This window comes from Phalaenopsis equestris, unplaced genomic scaffold, assembly GCF_001263595.1.
Source record: "Phalaenopsis equestris unplaced genomic scaffold, ASM126359v1 Scaffold000951, whole genome shotgun sequence".
NCBI lineage: Eukaryota > Viridiplantae > Streptophyta > Magnoliopsida > Asparagales > Orchidaceae > Phalaenopsis > Phalaenopsis equestris.
In genome coordinates, this window is record NW_018165390.1 from 371,160 (window position 1) to 397,472 (window position 26,313).

General features: G+C 33.1%; 1 protein-coding gene across 1 annotated transcript; it reads right to left on the reverse strand.

Moving 5' to 3' along the window:
- Positions 1-1,611: 1,611 nt before the first annotated feature.
- Positions 1,612-20,102, reverse strand: LOC110032481 (proteasome assembly chaperone 2). Its single transcript, XM_020736130.1, has 7 exons — positions 19,934-20,102; positions 19,639-19,804; positions 12,007-12,065; positions 6,251-6,369; positions 5,924-6,161; positions 5,722-5,845; positions 1,612-2,044 (listed from the first exon to the last, which is right to left on the reverse strand). The coding sequence occupies exons 1-7, from the start codon at positions 19,991-19,993 to the stop codon at positions 1,965-1,967; spliced, it is 846 nt and encodes a 281-aa protein (XP_020591789.1). The 5' UTR covers positions 19,994-20,102; the 3' UTR covers positions 1,612-1,964.
- Positions 20,103-26,313: the final 6,211 nt, after the last annotated feature.

Genomic DNA, 26,313 nt, shown 5'->3' on the forward strand with positions numbered 1-26,313 from the left:
TGCCAATAGATCTAACAAACCCAAAAATAAGATCAAAGCAAAAAATAAAAACAAAAACCGCCAACAGATAACAGGGTGGGGGAGAAATTACCCTCTCTTTGACGAGATCACGAGATCGGGAGAAACCGTCACCGACCGGAGAAGAGGAGGAGGAGGGATGAAGCTCGCGTGAAGATCCAATTGCTCTATTAGGTGGCGGTAAAAGCCGCGGCCACGAAGCTGGGCCGCGCACATACCCCTGCTGCCCGCTTTCGAGGCATAACGCGCTAAGCGGCGGGGGCGAAGCCGAACCAAACAGCAGGATTTCGGGGAATTTCGTGGCGCAGTGCCGCACCGCACTAAAAAAGCCAAACCAAAAACAGAGCCTATGAGTCCATTTAAGGTGGCAGCAACTATTTGTAAACCTTTTTTTTTTTTTCAATTTTAAGAAAATTTGGTTAAGCGTAGATCTAGTGGCGGACAAGAATAAAGAGAATCGTCTTAGATGGTTTTGTCACATTAAATGTCGATCACTTGGTGATTTTGTTAGGAGAGATGTTTTAGACTTGACTTATGTTAATAAAGGAAATGGTAGATCTTAAAAAACTTGGGCATATTGTATAAAACACGATATTAATATATTAGAATTAAATAAAAATATGACACTCAATAGGTCGCAATGGAGAAAACGGATTCATGTAGCCGACTCCACTTATTGGGATAAAGGCTTGTTGTTGTTGTTGTTGTTGTTGAGAATATCTGGTGGTGGCTGTCTTACATTGCCCACACAGTAGTGGATCTAGAAATAAACGCTATTTCCCACCACAAAAATCTTTGAAAAACAACAAAAAAAAGCAGTAGCAAAATTGCAGCGTGGGAACGATCACTTGGCTCAAAGGATATAATTGCAATTTTGCTTAATCCATGTTATTTAGCAGCAAATAAGTCAGAAGTTGTTCACATAAATAGGTTCTTCCCTAAAGTAAAAATGAAAAGATTTTGGACAAAACAGAACTAAACAGAAACTTTCTGACTTGAGCAAAATGCAATACCAGCACCTTCACCTTCATTGTCAGTAATTGAAATTAAGCCGACAATAAGATAATTTGAATGCTTTTTAATTTTCTTACCAAACTGAATATCCAGCTACCTAAAGATTTAATTTATATTATGAGAAATTCTACTCCATACATACATCTTAAACTTAAAATAGAAATTTCATGATTCTTGTGTTTAGAACTAGTGCATAAATACGGCCCCCACTTTTTGGGTGTGCCATATAAATTGGGAAAACTCTTACAACAAATCTTCATTTTAAATTTGGATTTATGTTACAGTGTAGCATTTTCTCCAAATAAGCTTGACTGGCTCAGCAAGCTCTCTCTCTCTCTCTCTCTCTCTCTCTCTCTCTCTCTCCCCCCCCTCTCTCGTCAAATAATCTCTCTCATCCTCCTCCTCCTCCAGATTTCTCTATCTCCTCTCTCTGCCCAAATCTCTCCTCTTATCATAATTGAGTAAAAGTAATATGCATACTTTATGAGAAATTTATATACAGAAACTTTCATACTTCACAAGGGACATTTAAGCAGCCATTAAAAAAAATTATTATCTGTTTATTTATTTTCCTCTTAATGATTTTTCCCGACAAACAATGTATTATTTCAAAGATTTGCATGTTCTGAAAATATATTTCTTTTACAATTCAAAAAGCCTCATATCGATCTACAACGCCGGAGAACAGTTTGAAATACTTTAAATGGACTTGTTCTGAAAATAATGTTTAAATTTTCAGGTATGAGAAGTGAGTATTGCGAACATGAACATATCCTTCTAGGTTGGTGTTGATAAACTAACCTCAAAGATTCCTACTTTACAGTCCAGATAACAAGAGAAAATATGGAGGAAATGCAAGTTTCAGTATTTGGCTACAAACCGTTCCAGAATGAGATTCCATGCGATTCAAGTTGAACTGATCCAAACGCATGTCAGAAGAGAGACATATCTGGTGGTGGCCCATACACTGTTTTCCATGAAAGTGGAATCACCCATCCTCCTGGCTCGTTACCTGTATGGAGATGAGATCATGATATTCATACCCTTTATCAAAACCATCATAAAATTTAGAAAGATCTACATACATTCCACACAATTCCTATGTATTTCCATATCAAAGCCTACACTTTGATTTTTACATACATATAGCGTTTTACATATGCCAAAAAAAGACATATTTCACTTATTAAAAGTTTATAATAGTGGTATTTATGATGTGAAAAGTGGAGGGTTGCGTTACGCAGTTGACAACCAGAGTAAAATTTGTCAAAAAATCATGACATGAATCCTTTTAATCATCGTGTAAATGTTAGGGCGTCCCTTGAAAGCAACGAGCTGTATGACTTGAATACAGTGAAAATGTGCAAGGGTCGTTACACCAGCACCCGAGTGTCATGTCAAATAAGCAAGAGTTCTCAAATTACATACGAATGCGAGTAAAAAAATTAGTTTATGAAACTAAAATTAGGATGTGATCTTAGAATATAGGTACTTTCACATATAAATTAATGAAATTAGTTAATATTATGATTCATAGAAAGATAAAAAATCTTATGTATTGAATAAACTAAATGGTTGGAGTAAAGATTAAGAAAATTGATAACTTAGGTTTTAAACTTAGGATTCAGGTAAGAGTCGCACTAGAAATGGGGTAGGTGTAATTATAGATAAAAGTTTGAAAGATAATGTTGTAAAAATTAATGGAATTGGAGATAAAATTATAGTCCTTAAGATTATTGTTTCCTTAAGATTATTGTTCCTTAAGATTATTGTTGATACTGAGATTTTTAATATTATAAGTGTTTATGCTCATTAAGTAAGTTTAGATATTGGTTCTAAAGAAAAATTTTAGAATGACCTAGAAGACTTGATACAAATGATACCTCTTGAAGAAAAAAATTTTATTGGGGAAAATGTAGGGACATGTCAGTAGAGTGGTAGAAGATTTTAAAAATATTTATGGTGGCTATGTTTTTGGAGTGATTAATGAAAAATGTAGAACCATATTATATTTTGCTTTAACGTATGATTTTGTTATTGCTAATACTTTACTCAGGAAAAGAGATGAGTATATTAATACTTATAAGAATGAATCTAATAAAACATAAATTAATTGTTTTCTTATGAGAAGAAGAGATCATTGAAAATATAAATATTGTAAGATCATTCCAAGTGAAATATTTAAGTACTCAACATCGATTATTAGTTATAGATTTAAGATGAAGAGTTGAAAAAATAAAGAATACTAGGAATCATTGTCGCAAAATTAGATTGTGGCACCAAAAAGACAAATAAATTTATTTTTAGGAGTAAACTTCAAGATTTCAAAATTTGGATGTTCATGAAGAAGCAAATTATATGTGAGATAAAATAACAAATATTATTAAACAAGTGGCAAATGATGTACTTGAAGAATCAAAAGAAAAAGTTTCTATAAATAAAAATTGTTGGCGGTGGGATAATAATATGCAAGAAAATATAAAATATAATAAGTTATGTTATAAAAATTTGCTTAAATGTAAAAACATAGAGAATTGGAAAAAATATAAAATGTCCCATAGGTTGTCTAAAAGAACAATTTGTGACGTTAAAAATTCTGCTTTTAGTAATCTTTATAATATATTAGATACTAAGGAGAATATTAAAAAGGGTGTATATATATAAACTAGCTAAACAAAAAAAAAAAGTAAACATTTAAATCAAGTAAAGTGTATTTAAAATGAAAATAAAAAAGTGTTTTTCTTACAAAAAGATATTCAACATAGGTGGGCCAATTTTTTTGATAAATTTTTTAATAAAATTTCTGAAAATACGAACTACTTTAGTGATCTTAAATATCGTTAATAATAATGAAATATTTCATTTTTACCATCGCATTAGTAAAAAAAATAGTTGAGAATGCCTTACAGAAAATCAAAGGTGGAAAGTCTGTAGGACCTGATGATATCCCAGTTGAAGTGTGGAAATATATAAGAGATTTGAGGGTATCTTGGCTTACTAAACTCTTTAATATTATTTTAAAAACTAAAAAGATGTCAGAGTGAAGGAAGAGTATTTTAGTTCCCATTTTTAAAAATAAAGGATATGCACAAGAGTGTGCAAATTATAGATAAATTAAGTTGATGTGTCATACTTTAAAATTATGGGAGAAGGTAATTGAACATAGGTTAAGACGTATTACAAAGATTTCTCATAATCAACTTGGATTTATGTTGAGCAGGTCTACTATGGAAGCTGTACATTTATTGAGAGGTTTGATGGAAAAGTTCAGAGAGAATAAGAAGGATCTACATATGATTTTTATTGATTTAGAAAAAGCTTACGATAAGAAAGAGTTCTAGAGAAGTGAAGAGTTCTAGAGAAGAAAGGTGTTGATATGACTTATAATCAAGCCATTAAAGATATGTATACTAGAGTTGTTACCTGCGTTCGAATGGAATGAGGATTGACCAAATATTTTCCTATTTCAGTTTGGATTACATCAGGGATCGACTTTAAGCCCATATCTTTTACTTTAGTTATAGATGCTCTTACTAGATATTTTTTTCTAGATATTTACAGGAGGATGTACCTTGGTGTAAGTTTTTCGCTAATGATATCCTTCTCATGGATATGACTAGAGAAATAGCTCAGGAAAAACTTAAATTATGAAGGTCTTCATTGGAGTCTAAAGTCCTTCATTTGAGTAGAACTAAAATTGAATGCATGGAATGTAATTTTAGTAGTAGTAGCTCTAGTGAAAGAGTTGTAACTATAGGTGATCAAATTATTAAAAGTTGTGAACGCTTTAGATATCTTGGGTCTATTGTTCAAAGGGATGGTGATATAGATGAGATGTTATCAGTAGAATTCAAGATGGTTGGTTGAAGTAAAGGAATGCTTCGGGCCTGTTGTGTGATAGAAAAGTACAGTTTAGATAGAAAAGGAAAATTTTATAAGATGGTGGTAAGACCTACAATGTTGTATGGCGCTGAATGTTGACATTTAAAAGAGAAGCATAAAACTTAGTAAAGAGTTGCCACGACTAAGTAAAGTGTTGCCAAGATGAGAATGCTTGGGTGGATGAGTGGCTAGAGCAAAGCTTAAGAGACAAAACGTGAAATGAATCTATCTATGATAGGGTTGGTGTAGCTCTAATGTCGGAAAAAACTAGAGAGCCGTCTTAGATGGTTTGGTGACATTAAACGTCGACCATCTAATGATCCGATTAGGAGATGCTTAAGATTCGATTTATGTTAAGAAAGGCGAAGGTAGACCTAGAGAGACTTGGGCGTATTGTATAAAAAATGATCTTAATTTATTAGAATTAAATGAATATATGGCACTCAAAAAGATGTAATGGAGAAAAAAGATTCATGTAGCCAGCCCCATTTAGTGGGATAAAGGTTTGTTGTTGTTGTTATTGTATAAATGATTTGAGAGTTATAAATGTAATAAATGAAGCATAGATGTTAGATATGTAAATACAGAAAAATTGTGTGGTATGCATGCAAATGGCCCCAAAATTTATATACTGATGACTTGCAAGATTTGCAAACGACGATTTATAATTCTCTATATTTGCTTGCTTACAACAATGCTTGAAACATAGGCCAATAAGAAAATGCTTTGATATGATGAAATAAAATGGAATTTATCTACAGAAATTAAATATGAAACTAATTTGCAAGAAATAAGGCCTAAACTCACCATGGAAATTTTCTTGATCAATACCCAGAAGCTTGCAAGCAGCCTCAGCTAACTGTAACGAGTCCTGAATGTTATCCCCTTCCGAACAATAGCATAGCAAACAAGTAACTTTTACTCCTTTGGCCTGACCAATTCAATGAAGTCAACCACATGAGCCCCCTAAGGAATAAAGAGAAGTCTAATTATCCATCAAAATAACCACCTTGCAGCATACAAATAAGGCGGCAAATGGCAGTCCTGCATAGTAATCATCATCAACCAAGTCATCTTCCTGATCTATATAGTCTTCCTGGCTAAGATTTTCTTCAGCTAGATGCTTAAGATACTTCCATCTCCTCTCAAAAGGTTTATATTCTTCAAGTCTTTTCCAACCTAGCCTCTCACAATCTACGTCATGCCCATCATCATTGACACTTGAAATGTAATATATCTGCATAAAACTAACAGTAAAAAAGAAAAATCTCAGTAGACTACACCTAATAGAAGCGATATACAGAGAAAAGACAGCCAAAACAAAAAAAAGAATTACCTCGACCCATCGATTTGCTTTCTCTTACCGGAATCTAAGCTGGAAAGAATAACAATATGCTTCTTTCCAATAGCTGTTACAAAATTAGCCAAGCTTTTTGCAAATTCAATCATCATCCCCTACATCAATGATCAACCAATTACGAAAACCATTACAAAATCAAGTCATTTGGATTTTGTTTTTAAAGCAAAAAAGATAACAAAAATCAATGACATAATCAACCAATTTCGAGCAAGATTTTCTTTTCCAGCAATTCCCACTAAGAGCTACATTTGGTGAAACATCTACACTTCTAAATATACTAGGATTGGAGAAGCCAATTTAAAGAGTCGTTTCACATTGTCCTATTTCCCCTCTCATTTACCCTTTTGGTATCCTTCATTTAGTGTACCATTTATTTTCTTGAGAAAAACAACATGAATAAATTAACTTAGTGACGCTGGGTCTATGGAGGAAGGGCCGGTCCTCGAAGGGAGGGGGGCTGCCGCTCCTCTCTTCCCCTTCTGTTTCCCCTTTCCTTTCCTCTCTTTCCTCTTTCCTTCCTAGCACTTTTTTATTTTAAATCTTTTCCTAAAATTTGAAATCCTGACTATAATTTATTCTCCTTCCTTATTCTAAAACGTTTCATATTTTAAGTCCTTTCCAAAATCTGAATTTTGATTACTTTATTTACCCTCCTTAAATCTGATTTTCCCTCACTTTATTTCCTTACCTAAATCTGAAATCTTGATTTGATTCTTCTTTCTTATTTTAAGTATTGCCCAAAATAAAATTACAACCTCAATATAAATAGAGGATGATGTACTTAGAGTTAGGGGTCTTTTTTGTTATATCTGAATTCAGGATTTACCCTAAAGTTTTCCCTTCGAGGGTTGTATCCAACGTTGAGGAAGTGCTTCTGCTGTCCCTCGTCCGAGGTGGTGATCGTCTCCACGGGTCAGAATGGTGTTCTAACTGTAGCTCGACCCAACCAAGATATTTATCTATCCTTCCACCCTTCTTGTTGTTGTCCACCCGTTCCCCAACACTATGTCAGGCTGCCACTGCCCCCTACTTTTCCTGTAGGATGCCACAACCCTTCAACCACCAATAGGTCACCGCCCCTCTTCAAGTAGGCTGCCATAGCGCTTCAGCCACCTACAGCCTCCTTTCTTGCAGACCTACAACTGCTCTGCAGCAAATGTTTTAAAAGGCGTGCGTATTCAACGGGACGTAAGCCTCAAAGCATCGGGAGTAAGTCCCACAGTATTAATACTATTTGTGCATGATAAAAAAAGAAACAAATAAAACAAGTCTTCTAGAATTAGAAAATTTAAGATACTAGCAAAAATCCACAAAAAAAAAAAAAATGAAACATATAAATAAGAAAACATGTTTGAGCCAAAAAATAAATTTATGATCATTTTATCTAAATCCTCGAAGGTTATTCATTCTTTAAACTCATCATCAAAATCCTCTTCTTCACCGATAGTTTTATCCAAATCGCAACTAGGTCCTTCATATTCTCTACATTCATTGTCCACTTCATTGAAGTCAACATTATGCTCAATCACAAGTGCATTCATAATTTATTTCTCCTTATCGTTGTTGCCTAAATTACAAACACAATCAAAATGAAATTCGTAAATATTCATGATATTTTTTCTATAAGAAATTAAGAATGCATATTTATATAAATAACAATTAAATGTAAATGCGAAACTTGTTTTTTCATTCATCTTCTTTTTCCTGTGAGAATATGTTATAAAAATGTTTTTTCTTCCTTGTGTATTATTCTGTGATTCTTCATTTGCATTTGTCATAGGCACATTTCTGATTACATCAACATCAAAGACATGTTCTTCATTCATCGAAGAAGATTCCTGTAGAAGCACTGGATCTTCTTTCTCAACAATTCACTCATCATCACAGTCTATATTCTTATCAGTATTAGATCAAAATCTTATTTTATTCTTATACTTCCTTCATTCAATCTAGTATTGTATCTTACATATACCAGAGCATTCAATCTCTTGAGCTCCAAATTGTTCCTCTTTTTAGTATGAATATATGATAAAAAATATTATTTTTAAGAGGTGATTATGAAAGCAAATAGTAATAATTTTAACTTTTAAGAAATAAAAAAATTATAATTGATTCAAAAGTACTCCAATTTCTTTCACAACCTGATAAACTGCATATGAGGCTAAGAACTTGAATCGCAAAATTCATTAATTTAGGTGTCTTTCCCACCAAATCTCATCCAACAATTATCAGGAGATCTTAACTTTCTTGAATCCATAGCAATTCTACTCCCAAAGTCTCCTCGTAAGTTATCATATAATTCTAGTAGAATATCAGCCCCAAGTCGATCTTCATAGTTCAACATTCTTTCCATACAAGCAATTAACCCTTCTTTCATCTCATCATCATCAGAAAAATTATCCTCAAAGCGAAATTGAGGGTTTAAATAATAACAAGCTGCATGTAGTGGTTTATAAAGTTGGACTTCCCATCTTACATTAATTTTCCTACAAATAGGTTTATACTTCTTTTCATTATGCCGCAATTAAAAGCAATTTTTTTTTTGCTGAATCCATTAACCCATAAATATAACCCATGGCTGACATTTCTTCTGAGTCAACCTCTCTTAGAACATTTACAAGCAGCATAACACTTTTGATACAATAAGCAAGATGACCCAAAAAATATGTTTCAAAAAAAATAACAGCTCGAGCTTTTATACTTTTTGCCTTCTTTACTCATTGACTAGAACACCAAGCTTCTGAGAAGAGCATTGCCATAAGTGATTGCTTCTGCTTGTATATGTTGTAACAAACCGTGTGATGGCTAGATGAACAAGCTGTCTATTCTTTGTAAAAGATCTCATCATGCCTAGAACTTATGTGTCCATAAATGAATTTTACAACTTATTTTGCTTTCGCAAGTGTGCTCTCATGAAACTTCAACTTTCCAGTGTCTTCTATCATTAGGTCAATACAATGTATTGCACATAGTGTCCAATAAATATGTTATTTTTTTAATTATTTTTTTACTCGCATTCACATAGTTTGATCTATTATCTGTTATAATTTGCACTACATTTTTTTCTCCAACTTCCTCAATCACGTCATTCAAATAAGTGAATAGTAAATCACTACTTTTTATTGCATTAGAAGCATCCACATATTTAAGAAAAAAATCTCAATTGGACTGTTCACAAGAAAATCAATCAAAGTTCTACATGCTTCTTTTCTTTCATATTTATCCCACTTAGAATTTAGAGTAGAATTCCTTACTTGTGTTGTGGTGAAATAATCTCCATTGGACCTCTAATTCTTGGTGGCCTCTGAGAGGAGTCAACTAATGATGAGTTTATAGCATTTTGACCTTACTAGTATTTGCACTGCTTCTAATATCATTTAAGACACTCTGACATTGTGCTTTGACTTTTGAATTTCTTTTGATGCTTTCTTACATTTCTCTTGAACTTCAGTAAGAGCTTTAGTACATGACTTAATGCCCTTATGTGTGTTTGCAAGATGTTGTTTCATCATGTTTATTGTTCCACTACAAATTTGATTGCAAAACTAACATCTGAAATGTTTTTCATTGGGTATGTTTGTTGTATATTGCCATGCAAAGTCATTCTTAGTACTGCGACTACTACCGACTACACAATCCCCCCTTCCATTACTAGCAGTTAATAACTAATCTAACACATTAAAAAAAAATGGATGAAATCCGCCTCCAGAAAATTGCGTACATGAAAAAAAACTGTGATTCATTGTAGTTAGAGTGGTCTCTAGCAATACTTTAACATGAAAGAAACATATATATATATATATATATATATATATATATATAATATAAATATAAATTTGCAGTTCACTGTAGTATCTACAGTGAAATTACTGTTGCAGCTACATCGAAATCATAAGAAAATGTAGCACAGCCGTTAGGGTAACCAAAAAATTTGCGGTGCTGTAAAATGATAAATTAAAAACACATGATTTAACTGTTTCTACTTTTTACACCATAGTAATCACAAATATAGAAGCATAAAACAACACAAACCTCAGGCGAGAGCAGGAGAAGATGATGCAGAAAGGAGTGCAGGCGAGTGCGAGAGAAGACGATGCAAACGAGCCCGATCCAACTCTCCGTGCAAGAGCCTGCGTGCGAGAGGAGAGGAAGACGTAGACGATACGGAGTTGAAGGAAGAAGGATACGAGTGCACAATTTCAGTGCAGGGGAGAAGAAGGAAGAAGGAGGAGAAGGAGAAGGAGGAGGAGAAGGAGAAGAAGAAGGAGAACAAGAAGGAGAAGTCGAGTTCGAACTAGAGAGGATGACTATGTTTGGCTCAAATCAAACAGGTATTTAGAATTAGGGATTTTGAACCCCTTTTTATTCGAACGGGAGGCTGAGCGCACACCCCGTGAGCGCATTTTGCACTCCAATACTTCCCGTGAGCCCCATGTGTGTATACTCCCCCCTCTTGGGCCTTGAGAGGAAGACCTTACGCCCCGCCCCTGGGTGCCCCGAGCGCACCACAAAAATGCTTTTTAAAACAGAGCCTGCAGCTCCCCTATAGGCCACAACCATCACGTTGCCCTCCTGCAGCTTACCTGCAGGTGTACTATCCGCTGCCCCTTCCATATTCTCTCTACTGCAGTCCCAGCCACTCCTTCCAGCTGCGGTTCGAGGCTTTGACGATCGCTGACTTGCTCTCCTACTCTTCCACAATCGTCCACCATCTCTCTGGCCTTCACCGCAACCACCGATTTGACACCACCTCTCTGAACTTCCTCCTAGTCAACTTATTGTGTTTTCTTTTGTCGATTTTTTATTTGTAATTCTTTATGTTACGCTTTTGCTTGGTTTGTTGTCTTTTCTTCTTTTAAAACTTCATGTAACCTTATTTAAGTCGTTAGTAAAATTGTGTCGAGCGTCGTAAGATCACTTAGTACTATTGTTGTGGTTTTATACATGTTAGGCACACAAAAAACTAGTATAATACCTTTCAGAGAATATTTAGATAATAGGTTGCTTCAGCAGCACTTAATTCCCTGACCATGAGATGTAAGTTAGACTGCTTCTAGATACAAGCTTGCAAAGGAAACATTAATAGACCTCAGCATAAAAAACGCTAGGCTTAATCGAAGACTGATATAAATGGGACCAGTATGTTTTAACAGCAGTAATTCAGGGAACAGTCTACAGGGACAAAAAAGGGAGAATGCAACATCTATCAAACCAAACTTCCAATAAATTAAACGATGTCGGTTAGCTAATAGAATGAACTTGGCATCCACATAAGCAATCAATGATTATATTAGATTAGCTTCACTATCCTTCAAGTTTACCTATATATTAATCTTTAGCGAGACAAAACATTCTTGATACCACTACACACAAAACAAGCAACCCTTAAAACTCTAAAAAAACAAATTATTAAGTAGGACCAAGTCCAAGATCAGCAACCAGGCAATTGAGCATTGGACCAAGCTCTATAAGTTCAGCTCCATGTCACTTAACAAATTTTGTTGATATCTTAACTAAAAATTTCTAGTAGTTACAGTAGCAAGCATGAAACAGACTTGAAGTTAAACATCATAGTTAATTCCCAGAAACTTCCCTGAATACGCTTTGCTAATGTTTAAAGAAAAAATGAATGGAAATTTCAACATTAGCATTGCATGATATCAAGTGGCAATAAGAAAAGCCCAGTTTTAAAACATAAAAGAGTTAAATCTGGATTTAAGAAGTTGGATCACCTTGATAACTGGTGAACGCTGTTGAATCAGAGTCAGAGCATGAGAAAGAGAGTCGTAAGCTGCAATTGGCATCAATTAACTGAGTGAAAAGAAATTTAGAAGATATTATTGAAGACAATGCAATTCCAGGTTATGAATTATTAATTTTGGAAAACCTATGAAAACTTCATTTTGGCAAATGTTGAGGGGGGCTGATTGCTCTTTCTGAATGCAAGAAAATGTGGAGCATGCTAGCGGTTAAAATAAAAGCTGTTTTTGTTAGACTTTCATAAGAATAGACTAGCATATCCACAATCAAAGAAATTTTGTGGTCATCACAAAATAGAAAAATTGATACAAATTACAAATTTTATGCAATTACTGCATAAGAAATGATAAGACTTGTTTTATAAGGTACCCAGTAGATGCAGGGAAATAAATAAGATGCATAAATAAAACAACAGCTGCTACAAAAATGATGAATATACAATGCAAAACCTACTTATCAGCAAGTCAATCAGCATACTAGGGTGGTATTTTAATATCTTGTAAAGCCCAACACATAACGCCACAACTTATCAGGACCTAACAATAATAAAAGAAGATGAAAATTCAAACTAGTAGAGAGTACATGTTTTCAAATAGCATCCTCTAAGACACAACAAGGCTGAGTCAGCGCCAATAGTAATGTATGAAAAATGTGAAAAAATCAAAGAAAGAGTAAGAAATATTCTGTGCATAGACGAGTACTGAAAGAAATGGATTCATGTGTGTACGCTCATTGAAAAAACATGCAATTGCAATACATATCTATCCACCAAATCAATCATGTTCACCTGATACCTATGAAGATGTAGGCAGGTCATTTATGTAAATAAGAGGAATCTATCAAACATGATTGGAACATACAGGAACAACTAGTAAAGCTTAAGAACTATATTTATATACTCAACTGCCAGGCAGTTTTACAACGCAAGAGAAAAAAGAGAGTGATTGCACTTTTCATCCTGACATTTGGTTCTAGAAAGCAAAGGTAATCAAGCTTCAGCTGGTGTTACATTAAATCATTTTAGATTATCAGTCAATAAATTTATTTCTCTTCTGAAAAAGAAGCCTACTAAAAGCTAATTCATTCAGAACCCTTGTTTTCAGATTGCAAATAAGAACTACAATAGCATCAACTTGTAAACATAACTGCTTCCAATTTAGATCAAAGGAAGTTATGTTTAAAGTAAAATCAACATTCCTAAAAGATCCTTTCAATGGCTCCAACTTGCACCATAGGACAGCATAATAGAGACCATCAATCATAATCTACAGCATCATGTCAATGACATCGCTATTACTCACAAAGCCAAGCATCTAAATCATCTGAAGCTTCTTTCTGACTTTGATGAGAACATTGAATCATGAAAAATGGAACATTTATTTTAATTAGATTATTTTAAGATTTTTTGAAATATTCTAGAATACCATTTTGTGTCTTGAATTTCACTTGAACTTCTATTTGAGTAGGATAAGCATGGCTTGTAAATGGGACTTCAAAGGACAATGAATTCAAATAAATGATCTCTTACACCCAAATCTTCTCAGTTGAGAATTTTTAAAATTATAATTTCCTCAATTTTCTGATGCATTACCCAGCTCATTTCTCCTCTCTTCTAATTTATTTCCATCTTCTATATCTTTTATTAAAAAAGTGAAATTGTAACCCCACTCCTTCAGGTTATGTCTATAAATTTATATTGGAATTTTTTGGTTTATTATTGTGAGTATTGGTCTCTAATTCTCTACAACTTTTGTGTCATCAGTTCTGCAAATTCTAATAGATTTCTTAGCAATCCAACAATTTCATTCTATTCTATAACCTACCCAAGCTCGATCTCCAAATCCATGCCGAATCTAACCCCAAAATCATCTAAAATCTCTAATTAATATGCATCATCACCTACTGAAAAAAAATGATTAGCCCATCTTCATTTTTATCCTAGGAGACAGTAAGTGGTATCAAACAACACAACAATGCATAATATATCTATCTATCTGACTATATATATATATATATATATACATATATATATATATATATATATATATCCTACATACATATATATTTATATACATATATATTCATATATTACATACATATATATTTATATAATTATTTATTTTTATGAAAAAAATGTGAATACCTTTCTCACACCATAAAATTGAGGGTGAGCAGCTGCCTATAAAATAAGTCATACTCATCTGAAATCCCTAATTCATCTGAATCATCATCGACCTATGGATTGCTCACCTCCATAGCCACATTATAATTATAATATCAAAAATAATTTTATGATTTGCACCATAGGACAACATAATAGAGACGATCAATCAGATTCTACAGTACCATCTCAATGACATCGTTATTACTCACAATGCCAAGCTTCCTTCTAACTTTGATGAGACCATGAGATCTGAAAAACGGTACATTTATTTTAATTGGGTTATTTTAAGATTTTTTGGAATATGCTAGAATGCCATTGAATCTTGAATTTCACTTGAAATTCAATTTGAATAGGATAAGCATGGCTTGTAGTTGGCACTTCAAAGGAGAATGAATTTGAATAGATGGTCTCTTACATCCAAATCTTCTCAGTTGAATGAGAATTTCTAAAATTATAATTTCCTCAATTTTCCAATGCATTGCCTAGCTCCTCTCCCTCATTTCTCCTCTCTGGCCTCTAATTTATTTCCAACTTCTGTATCTTTTATCAAAAAGTGAAACCTTAATCTCGAAGCTCTTCTAACCCCACTTCTTGGATTGAAATTATTTGGTTTTTTATCTTGAGTATTCGTCTATTAATTCTCTACAAGTTTTGTGTCCATCACTTCAACAAATTATAACAGACTTCTTGGCAATTCAACAATTTCATTTTATTATCTACTCTACCCAATCACCATCTCCAAATCCATCTTGAATCTGAAGGAATTGTTTGGTTTTTATTTTGAGTATTTGTCTATTAATTCTCTACGAGTTTTGTGTCCATCATTTCAGCAAATTATAACAGACTCCTTCACAATCCAACAATCTCATTCTATTATCTACTCTACCCAAGCACCATCTCCAAATTGCAATTCAAAATAATTATGTAACGTTTTGAAAAATAAATTCACTGTACCATTTCACGTCTATGCATTAAATCAATTCTTTGAAAATGCATCCTCATCAACTCATAAAACATTTTTATTCAAAAAATCAAGATTACACGATAACGTTTCAGTAATTTCATTACAGTGACATCTTCCGATTTGTATTTAATTATAATTGTGCGCATGAGAGCCTATTTTCACTGTAACATTTATTTGCACGCAACACATTCATTTTTTATTGACCTTTCATGTTTAATATTGTGATTTAACGGATATTAATGGTTAAATTCATATACTTTTTTTAGCTTTTACAAATTACAAACTCCATTTTTCATTTTTTAAATTAAATATAATATTTTTTAATGGATATTAACCATATTTTATATACGATTAACCTACACACTAAGAAAATTGATTTTTCAAATCAAGTTTTGATGAGCTGCTTGAGAAATATGAAAAGGTTGAGAGAGAGGGGAAGCGACGTGCCTCTCTATTTTTTTATGGGATTTTTTATTATTAAGCTGCAATTGCCCCAAACAGACTCTTAATAATAAGCTGTTGTGTAGCAGCTGCCACTGGAAGCAGCTGCACATAAGCTGTCGCACAGAAACTGCTGCAGATAAGCTGATTGTCTGTTTTTTTTTTATTTACAGTTAAAAACAGCTGAATTGCAGTTGTTTCTGAACAAATGATCATTCTGTGTACCGCCATGACATTCTACATCGGGGACCCACAACAGTCAAATGAATGTGATTTTCTCATTATTTGGAACACGCACATCAACGAGTATTTCATTGATTGCTCTAATACAATTCCAGAAAAATAACGAAGGGTTACGTAATTACGATATTTATATGAAAATTAAATGTAATAAATAGAAGAAATTACCTTAAAGTATAATGCATACTGTGCATCGTGCAAAATTTCTGTGGGGTCCATTTAAATGTAGAATATGTTGGCTTTATGATTTGTGAATAAAAAAAGTGACAAGTGCATTCAACCCTATTAAGAATTATCTGTACATCGTTTTGAAAGGGTGTTGAAATCGCTCTATAGCTCTTTGCATTGATTCATTTTGCGATAATATATAGAGAGTTATTGTTAACACCTCTCGTGAAGTCGTTCTAGTGAGCCACAAAGTTCATGATTTTTGCATATTTTCTCCAACAGATCGATGAATATCACATGTGTCATGCGGAACATATTACTAAATCTAGTTGGGTGACCCGCAGACAACTCTCCAACCTATTTCTCACCAACATATGAGGAAGTCATGAAATGGGAGCGTTTTATATACGAGTTATAATATATGTACATCAAGCATACTACAGCTATAACTCTCCTTCTGCGCCTTTCTCTAGTTGGATCCATGTATTTTGGTATCGAAATGACTATCACATAAGCATCAATGAATTAGCTACAATAATATAAAATTACGAGCAAAACCAACATAAGCAACTAACATTACAGAAATAAATAGAAAACACAATGAGAAACGAAAAACTCTGAAATAAAGTTTCAAAGTAGCATAAAAATTCAAAACATCATGAAAAACCATAAACAAAAAGAAATGTCCCACAAGAATCTAATGAAAAAAAAAGTCCATCAAATGTCACTGCTTCCACAAAAATAATGTAGATAAACTACCCTACGGTCAACGGGTGTTATTATTGGGTTGAATCTTCAAGCTACTTCATAGAAAGCAAATACAGCGGCATATCCTCATAAATTTTTGAAGTTGCATCCATAATTCATATAACCTGCTGGACATAAGTTGCTTGTGATGGGTCAGGGTCATTGATGCATAAAACCACCAACTGTGAGATCTAACTTCTAAAGAAAGCAGCTCTCTCTCTTTTTTTTTCCAACCCGGGGACACTTTGACCCTCTCATGGACTCACTTCATGAATGTCTGAGCTAGGGCCTTCATTGGATTCACCTATCTAATCAGCTCCCAAATTTTCGGGAATGCCACCAATGCCTCACTGGGGGCACATGTATTGTTGCCCATTGTCACGACACTTACAAACATACAATCTAACTTCTCCTCCAGCTCAGAATTGATTCCACTATATTTAATTTTTTTTTGCAGCAGACATTACTTACAAATTTATATAACATGTTGGATTTGAAAATGAATTAATAATTGACAAAAATAGGGAACACTTCAAAAATGTTCACCGCCAGTCTCTATGCCCGCCATTGCTCGGAAGCATCAATCGTTTGGTTTACCGGATCCCACCCCAAGCTCGTTGATCCTCGCATCAATTACTTCTAGATTTTTCAATCCTTCTTTAGCTGATCTCACTTATTTTTAATTGCATCGTATCATACTCTTTGTCTGTACTTTTCTTGAATTTTGTAATAATATTTTGTCAGTCTTCCTTGTTGAAATAAGTTGTCGACCTATTTCCAAGTTCGACCTCTTTGAGGCAGAAGTCACAAAAAATATTAATTCTTTATCTCATACTGCAGATGAACCGACCTATTTTGTTTTACCATTTTATTACTAGCATGAAAAAAAACTAATAAACATAAATAGGAATGTCACAATATCGCAACTCAAAGAAAAAAGTGAATGCCACAATATCAACACCAATGCCCCTCCACACCACACTACAACGTTACCTACACATCACTCCTGCCACCAACTTCACACACAAACACCTCCACACACCAACACATCAAGACATCAATACATCCACAACACCACCACCTCCACACACCAACACCTCTACACAAACATAACCACAAACCAACCACCACCTCTACACATCCATCCATGGGAAAAATACTTTTTATATAAACAATGACTATGTGACCTCTAATTTCCCTTATCTAGCTTGTCCACCAAAACTGTCTAAATCCAATAGCCCTTAAATACATATCAACCGAGAAATGTAAATAAAAACCTTTAGGTTTCCAAAGATAATTTCCCAGTTAATATGATTTTTTAAGAATATATGATGAGATCCTTTAGTTTGAATTTATTAATCATAGTTTTGTTCTACCCTTTCATCTCATCTTCCTAGAATGAATTCACTAATTGTCACCTTTAACTTGGGATTGATTTCCTTTTCTTTTCTTCTTCAACTTGGAATTCTCATAGAATTGAATTGCTAGCCCAATAGTCCAATTAAGGACCACCAAGTTTTACTTAACAAAATTTAAAATCTAACGATAAGAGTTTTTTGCAAGTAAGAGATTTCAAGAAGTAAAATTCATCGTCTTCCAATAATTAATATTAAGACTATATGTATTAAAATAATGATAATTTATACCATTTGTGTTTATTAGTCACAATTTTATGCAATATCCCTAGGAATCATTACATGAATATAGACCTTTAATTATTAAAAAAGAACTTCATTAATAATTGGTTCCTCTAGACATTGTCATATATTACTAAATTATGGTATGGATGGGTATCTATGTATACATAGAGATATGTACCTATGTATACATAGAGAGAGAGGGTTAGATAGGTGCTTGCTATTTTTGTTTATGGATACAAACAGTTATCAGGCATTGAGACATCATGGGGTCGTTACGAACAAATTAAGGGCAAGAATCTTGCTCGAAACAAAAAAAAAAAGTTAGAAATCAAATTTCATAAGTTAGAAATCAAATTTCATAACCTTAACCTTTATCAATGATCTAGACATTATAGGCATGCATCAAGCAGATTAAAATAGTGATTATGGTATTTTAAATGGAAAGATTAGCAATCATGAATTTCATAGTTTTCGAGTAATCAAATGATGTTCAGCTTCTTAGGAATGAGTTTAAGAAAGTTTATAGCAGGACTAGCAAATAACCAGCAACAAGTGTTATTTTGTATGGAAAATCCCTATCTTTATCATGTTTAATCTACAATAATGTACTATAGAAGCATGAAGCTCATAAAGTTGGATCCCTAACTATTTTTGTATTGTAAATCAAACCCAGTCATTTAGATTTTATATGTAACAACATTGTCATAAATACCTATGATTGTAAATCTAGAGAGGAGTAATTATCATCATCATTAATCTTATCCAAACTCTTTCAAATTAGCATTATAAGTCCCCATTCCACCTTAATTCCCACTAACTCTTGCATGAATTGTTGATTTTATTTCCTACAAGTATTTGGCACAATTTCTAGATATATTACTTTCAAGCAACTCCATTTGGTTCATTGCTTTGTAAACCATCAGCATTAATTATATTTACTATTATTAATCGTGCACCTTCTCTCCATCATATATGACCAAAGCACGAGCTAATTTTTATTTGCTTATTCTAGTGTGTGCTACTCTCACCATATATCCCCACTGAAGCTATTATTCACACATTGAAATTTTTCATTCATATCACATTCAACTTAATAAATATTTGCATGAGTGCATCAAATGCTCACAAAAAAATCAGATGATGAACAACCGCAAATAAGTAGGCGCAATGAATTCGTTGCCTACATTTCGAAAGAAAACCCATTAAAAACAAGGTAAAACTCTATAGGTTGTTGACTAACCTTCAAGAGGAAGGGCAAGATCACCCTCCGGAAGCGGCCCGTAAGCATCATTACCAACGCAAGGAAGAACCGAAGGCTCATCCAAGTACGCAATTCTTTTAGCCCTCAAAGATGAGATTAGCAGATCGATAGTTAACTGGCTCACATTGCCGATTGAAAGTGCGGGCTGCACCGATTAGATCACATACAGTAAATTACGGTATACGAAATATAAAATATTGAAGAAATTAAACTTCGTTCAAACCCTAGAATAAAACAAAAGGGGCAAGCGGCTTCCGCCTTTCGAGGTACGAACCAGAAGGAGAGTAGGGCAATCGGAGGAGAAGCTTTTCCCTTCTTCGACGGCGAAGCCCATGAGAAGCGATTATGAGTCACTTGTCGCACTTCTCGGCGAAGAACGGAAAACGGAAAGGTCTTTGGGTATAAGTGCCTGCGGAGCGTACGGTTTAGTTCTCCTATGGTGCCAGCTTATTTGAAATTGTGTTTGAGTTTTTATACTAAACGCACGCCGCGGGTCAACCCCTGTGGCCGGTCCGCGGGCTGCATTTCAGGATAAACAGCTTATCCTGAAACTCACAAACTGCCCCAAACGGACTCTAGTCGTGTGATTGTACTTGCATTGAAATGTTTATGTAACTTAGATAAGCATTGCTTCACATAGTTTTTACCTACATCGTGCAATGACAAACTTGATAGCTAAATTAACCATATGGAATGATGATTTAACATTGGAAGAGAAACAATTTCTTCTTACCACTACAATATTATGTATGATAATAACATCATTCCATAACATTATAATAAAACCACAATGACACTGGAATACAACCGCAATAACACCAAAATACGACGACACAAATACAACACTGTACAACCACAATCACACTATAATACAATCATAATACAACCATAATAACATCACAATACAACCACAATAACATCGCAATAACATCACAATAACACCATAATATTATTTCACGATTAACATCATGCTACAACCACATTGCGTGACAATAACACCAAAATAAAACCATAATATAACCACAATAACACTACAATAACGTCATAATACGACGACACAAATAACACCACTGTACAACCACAATAAAACAACAATAACATGGGTGTTATTGTGTTATTGCAGTATTATTATGATGTTATTGAGGTGTTAGTGAGGAGTTACTGTTGCATTATTGGAGTGGTATTGTGGCGGTTCTGTGGTGACATTCGATTGATGTTATTGTTATTTTATTATGGTATTATTGTGGTGTTATTGAGATGTTATTATGATGTTATTGTGATATTTTTGTGATGTTATTAAAACATTATTGTGGTGTTATTTGAGTGGTATTCGACTAGTATTATTGATGTGTTATTATGGTGCTATTGTGGTATTATTGCAGTATTATTGAGATGTTATTTTAGTGTTATTTTGGTGTTATTATTGTGTTATTGCGGTATTTTTGTGGTGTTATTGAGGTATTATTGAGGTGTTATTGTGGTGTTATTTAAATGGTATATGACTTTTGTTATTGAGATGTTATTATAGTGTTATTAAGTTATTTGAGTGATATTGTGACAGTTCAGCGGTGGTATTCGACTGATGCTATTGAGGTGTTATTGAGATATTATTGTTGTATTATTTTGATATTATTGTAGCGTCACTGAGGTATTATTGAGATATTATTGTAGTGTTTTGAGTTGGTGTTTTTGCATGTAGGTTTTTTAATGTTGAGTTAGTGTTTTTGCATGCAAGTTTTTTGTTGGTAATTTGATTGTTTATAGGTGCTAATATGGTGGTATCTTAGTTGTATAACATGATAATTTTGATGGAAAAATGGTGTTATTCTGCTGTTGATTAGGTGTTATTGTGGTGATATGTATGTTGTATCCTAAACATATTTTGGTGTGATAAAGGTGATAATTTGTCTGAACATATTTCGTGTTACCATGTATATATTTTGTGGTTATTTTGTTATGGACATATTTGTGTTGTATCTTAGACACATATTTTAATTTTATTATGTTTCTAATTTGTCTACACATATGTTAGCATTATTATAGACATATTTTGTTGTTATTGTGGAATATATATATTTTGTATTATTCTAGACATATTTTGGTGTTATTGGCAAATTTTTTTTATGTTATTCTGGATATATTTTTGTGTTATTGTAGATATATTGTGGTGTTATTTTGGAAATATTTGACATTAACAAAATGTCTTTTTTGCATTATCTCTTTTGTAGCTTTTTACCCAAGGATGTTCAACTGTAAGTGTCAACAATCTGTAGTAAGATTTGTTCTTGATATGGTCAAACGTACCTTATCTGAGAAGACTGTGAACACCTTGAAAGTTTTGAATGTGCTTCAATTTTTTTGATTTGCTTTCATATCCACAAGATATTGTCCTAACACTACGCATCCTAAAATGTTAGGTTGTTCAACTGAGTGTATTCAAGATGGGTGAGAAAGAGTTAAGATTAGACTTTGATCAGGTTACCTTATTGATAGTCATGCCTAACAAAAGAGAATTAATACACTGGAATAAAAACCCACTCTTATGGAGTAACTGTGAAACAAATAAAGAAGGACCTAATGAAGTTTTTATATGGGAAGTGTTCTATGCCATTTGATGAATTATTTTAAAGTTTTTATTAACAAATTTATTTTTTTCTTCGAGAAATTTTAGTGTGCCCAAAGGGTTTTACACTTTTTTTTTGAGAATGTACATTATTGTCTTTCTTTTAATTAGAATGCTGTCATTTTTGAGTTTCTTATTAATCAAGTGAATGCCGTCGTAATTAAATTAAGGCAGAATCAGTCATTGGGATATATCAATGAATTTGTCTTTCTGCCTACTATTAGTGTGTTGTTTACATCATTTAAATTTTTTTTTTAGTCAAAGCCGATTATAATTTAAAAGTCACTCAGCTTTGGTTTTATGAGTGATTCATCTAAAAATAACTTATTTTTAGTGCATATTTTATAGCCTCTTATGTACATTTTTAATGATATTGCACTTTAAAGGAATGTATTTTGCATGCTTTTGATTTCATGTACATGAAATGGACATTTAGAGAAAATGAGGAAAAATTGAGCAAAATTAAAGATTTTTGTGTGGCGTTATAGCGCTACCCCTTGGTGTTATATCGTTAAAGACAAGCGATAAGGGTGTTATAGCACCAATAACTACTTTTTTAGAAGATATATTGAATTTGACCGAATTTTGGAGCGGTGTTTGGAGCAACCCTTGGTTATTTTATATTTTCTATTTAATTAAAAGGATTTAGCCTAATTTAAGGACCTTTTGGAGCCTCAAAACTTCAATTGGACGACAATAGTAAATTAAGTTTTTTTATATTTTGTGCTCAAGTGTAAGTGTGAGTGTGTTTTAGTGTGAAGAAGTTTGGAGATTGCTTAAAGGAAACTCCAGAAGTTTACTTAGGGAGAGACATAAGGTACTTTGTATTTGTGTTTAAGTTGTAGGACTTGAATTTCAATGCAATTGTTTTGTTTTTGTTTAATCTCCATAAATTCAGAGCAGTTCCATTTCTTTCTTCTTGCATATGGGACTTAATCTCGTGGGATGAGAATGATTTAAAGATTTCATTTTTACTCTTAAACATCATGATGGTAATTTCATTGAATCTTCATTTACTTTGCAAACTGGCCACTTGTGAGGTTAAAATCTATTGAGAAACATAATGACCTGGGAGGGCTATGATTTCACCCAACTAGTGGATACCACACTTCATTCTAGACAGAATCATTACGATCACCTAAAGGGGAGTGCAAATAAATAGGGAGATAAGTTTTGATGAACGTATAATTTGCTAAATCTAGAGTGAAATGCGAGATTCTTATCAATTTAGCTTAAGGTTTAATACCCTGACACTGGGATTCTGCCATCATGGTGGCATAGGCTTTGGGGCATCTAGAGGTGAGAGGCTAGATAACACTGATGCATAATCGAGATGTCAAGGAATAGGCCTTAAGTTAGCTAATGTTCTTTGCTAGCACCGGGCGGGGGTAAAGAATAAGGTATGTTTCTATTTGTCACAACACCTCAACTTTGTCTTAAATCATTTGAATCTTACATAGATTAAAATCTTTTGTAAGGGGGAAGGTTTTTTATAATATCCAAACTCGTTGTTATATATTTTTTTAAATTGTTAGATTTAGTTATTACTTTCTTTTTAGTTCTTTAGTAGTAATTTTGAGTAAGCGTATCATTTTAAGATCTTTTAATTTATAAATTTAAATAAAATTTATGTAAGTTAATTTTAAAAGTTACCACATTCCTCATAGGATCGATACTGGAGGTTTTTAGGAAAAATCTGATCCCCGAAATATAGTTGTGCAAAATATATAAAGTTGACTCCGCTATGCAACAATGTCAAAAGCTTGATGCAATAGTTTAAGTTTATGAAATTTAAGCAATTTATGTTGGGATTCTACGCAAGTATACGTATCGTTATTAAGTAATAAAGGACTTTCTATTTAAGCCCCAAATATTGATCCTACGGGGAAGGTTTAAATTTGAAATGATAAATTAACTAGAAAATTCACAGAAAGTAAAACAAAATTACTGTCATTAATTTTGAATGTTGAAATATTATCAGAACAAAATTATTTAACTACTAGCAAAACTGAAGTGCAAAGTTTAAACAATAACTACTAAACTATTAAACTATGTTTATGTGATTAATATTTCTTATGTAAAAAAAACATCTTTCCCTCTACAATGAGATTTTGGTAAAATGATATGAGATAAATGATTTTAATATGTATTATGTCAAGTAGAAGCAGTTTTAATTCTCTATCCTGATACAGTGTTATAGAAAATCATTGACTAATCCCAGGTTTAGTCTCTAAATCTGTGGCTAGGCTAGGAGGATACTAGCTCCCAATTCAGAGCTCCCACTTCTCTTCACCTGAAGGTTAACTCTCACTTTAGTTCTTTAAACACTAAGACAAAATTGGGGATTTTAGTCTGTCACCTTAAATTCTCAAATTCTACACCCAATAATGTATATTTCCCTATTTTTTTTCACTTAATTCCATGAACGAAATTCTCCTTCAATGAACCAAATGTGTTTCTCACTATGTTGTAGAACTCATACTTCATTTCCTAGATTATATGTTTCACAATAAATTTTAACAATTCAATTGGTCAGATCAAAAAGTAAAATAAGTTCGGAGTTGAAAAAACATCACAATTTATTTTATATTTTAACATTGGCACATCCATATTATCTCTTCATTTCACCATATCTCAGAGTAGGGAGAAAGATAAAGGAAACTACTCGGACTTCATGAGAAAGATACAACAAAACACAAATTTCATATATAAAAGAAAGTTCATACAATACTAATAAACAAACAACACTTATTTGAAACTCTTTCTCATAGCAAATCCCTTGCAGCCTTTCCTAGGAAATGTAGGAATAAGAAATCTCTCACTTTTCTCCTTCTCCAACACTTAGAGAAGAATTCACACTTAATCTCAACACAAAACTCTAAATTCTTAAAGAAAAATCACTAATAGACTTCAAAATGGTGGTGGAATGAAGATGAAAAAGAGTATGGGGTGTAAGAGATTGAATTGAGGCGAGGAATGACAAAACATGAGTGAATTTTCTCGTTAATTTTGGCTCCAAATAGAGCCTAGAGTCGGTTTTCCAATAGGTGCATCCAAAAACACTTCAAAAATCATCCAAATTTGTTGAATTTTCTAGAAATTAGTCTTGCACCTACATTGGCGTCGTCTGAATCGACACTGGCGCTGTCGACGCCCATTCTGGCGCCGTCAATGTCAGTGGTCCACAATTTAAGTCATTGCTCTCTGGTAAACGATGGCGCCCAGTCCGATGCCGTCGGCGCTGAACAAATTTTCAACTTCTTCGTTTTGACTCCAAATTTCATCCTTTTTGCTTCATTTTTGCTTCAAGTCCTAAAATTCAACAACCTGCGCAGAAAACTGAAAACATGAAAAATATCTTCCATTAAAGTGTAATATCACAAAAAATAAATATAAAATATGGGTCTAAAAATGCATATATTTTTGGTGTATCAAAATCCTATATTACTTGAAATGATATGTATACTTGCATAGTACCCCTAGTGTGAAAATTCATTATAAATCATTACATTTGCTCATACTAGCCTCTAGATATAATTTGAGACATATTTTCTAGCAAAATTAAGGAGATTAAAATTACAAGTAATTGTGGGTCGGGTCATGTTTTTGACACCGTTGTCGGAGATTGCAGCAGAACTTTTTGACTTACAATTTTATTTGAATTGTAAAGTTAAAAATTATTTGTACATTAAAAAAAATTTAAAATTTTGAAAAACCGAAAAACCAAAGAAAAAAAATTTAAAAATTTTAAAAATATTTTCATTTTTGTGTATTATTTTATTTTATGCAAATTTTTACACTATTTATGAGTTATTCTGTATCTAAAGATTTAGTGCCTTATGATTTTGAATTGGAACGGACTATTAGAAAAATTCAAAAACAAGGACTTCATAATTCTCAAGAAATAGCTACAACATCGCAAAATAATATTGAAATTTAAACTGCTGAAAATGAACATCATAATTTACAAAAAACCTTTAAGGGATTATGCAAACTCTACAGTATATGAAATTCATTTAAGTGTTCAAACT

What these genes read in the sequence shown, in the direction of transcription:
- LOC110032481 (XM_020736130.1), bottom strand. Translation starts at nt 19,993, where the DNA reads ATGGGCTTCGCCGTCGAAGAAGGGAAAAGCTTCTCCTCCGATTGCCCT. An exon ending in ATTGCCCTACTCTCCTTCTG is followed by an intron (nt 19,805 to 19,933) that starts GTTCGTACCTCG and finishes TAATCGGTGCAG; the next exon opens with CCCGCACTTTCAATCGGCAA. An exon ending in AAGCAAATCGATGGGTCGAG is followed by an intron (nt 6,162 to 6,250) that starts GTAATTCTTTTT and finishes TTTTACTGTTAG; the next exon opens with TTTTATGCAGATATATTACA.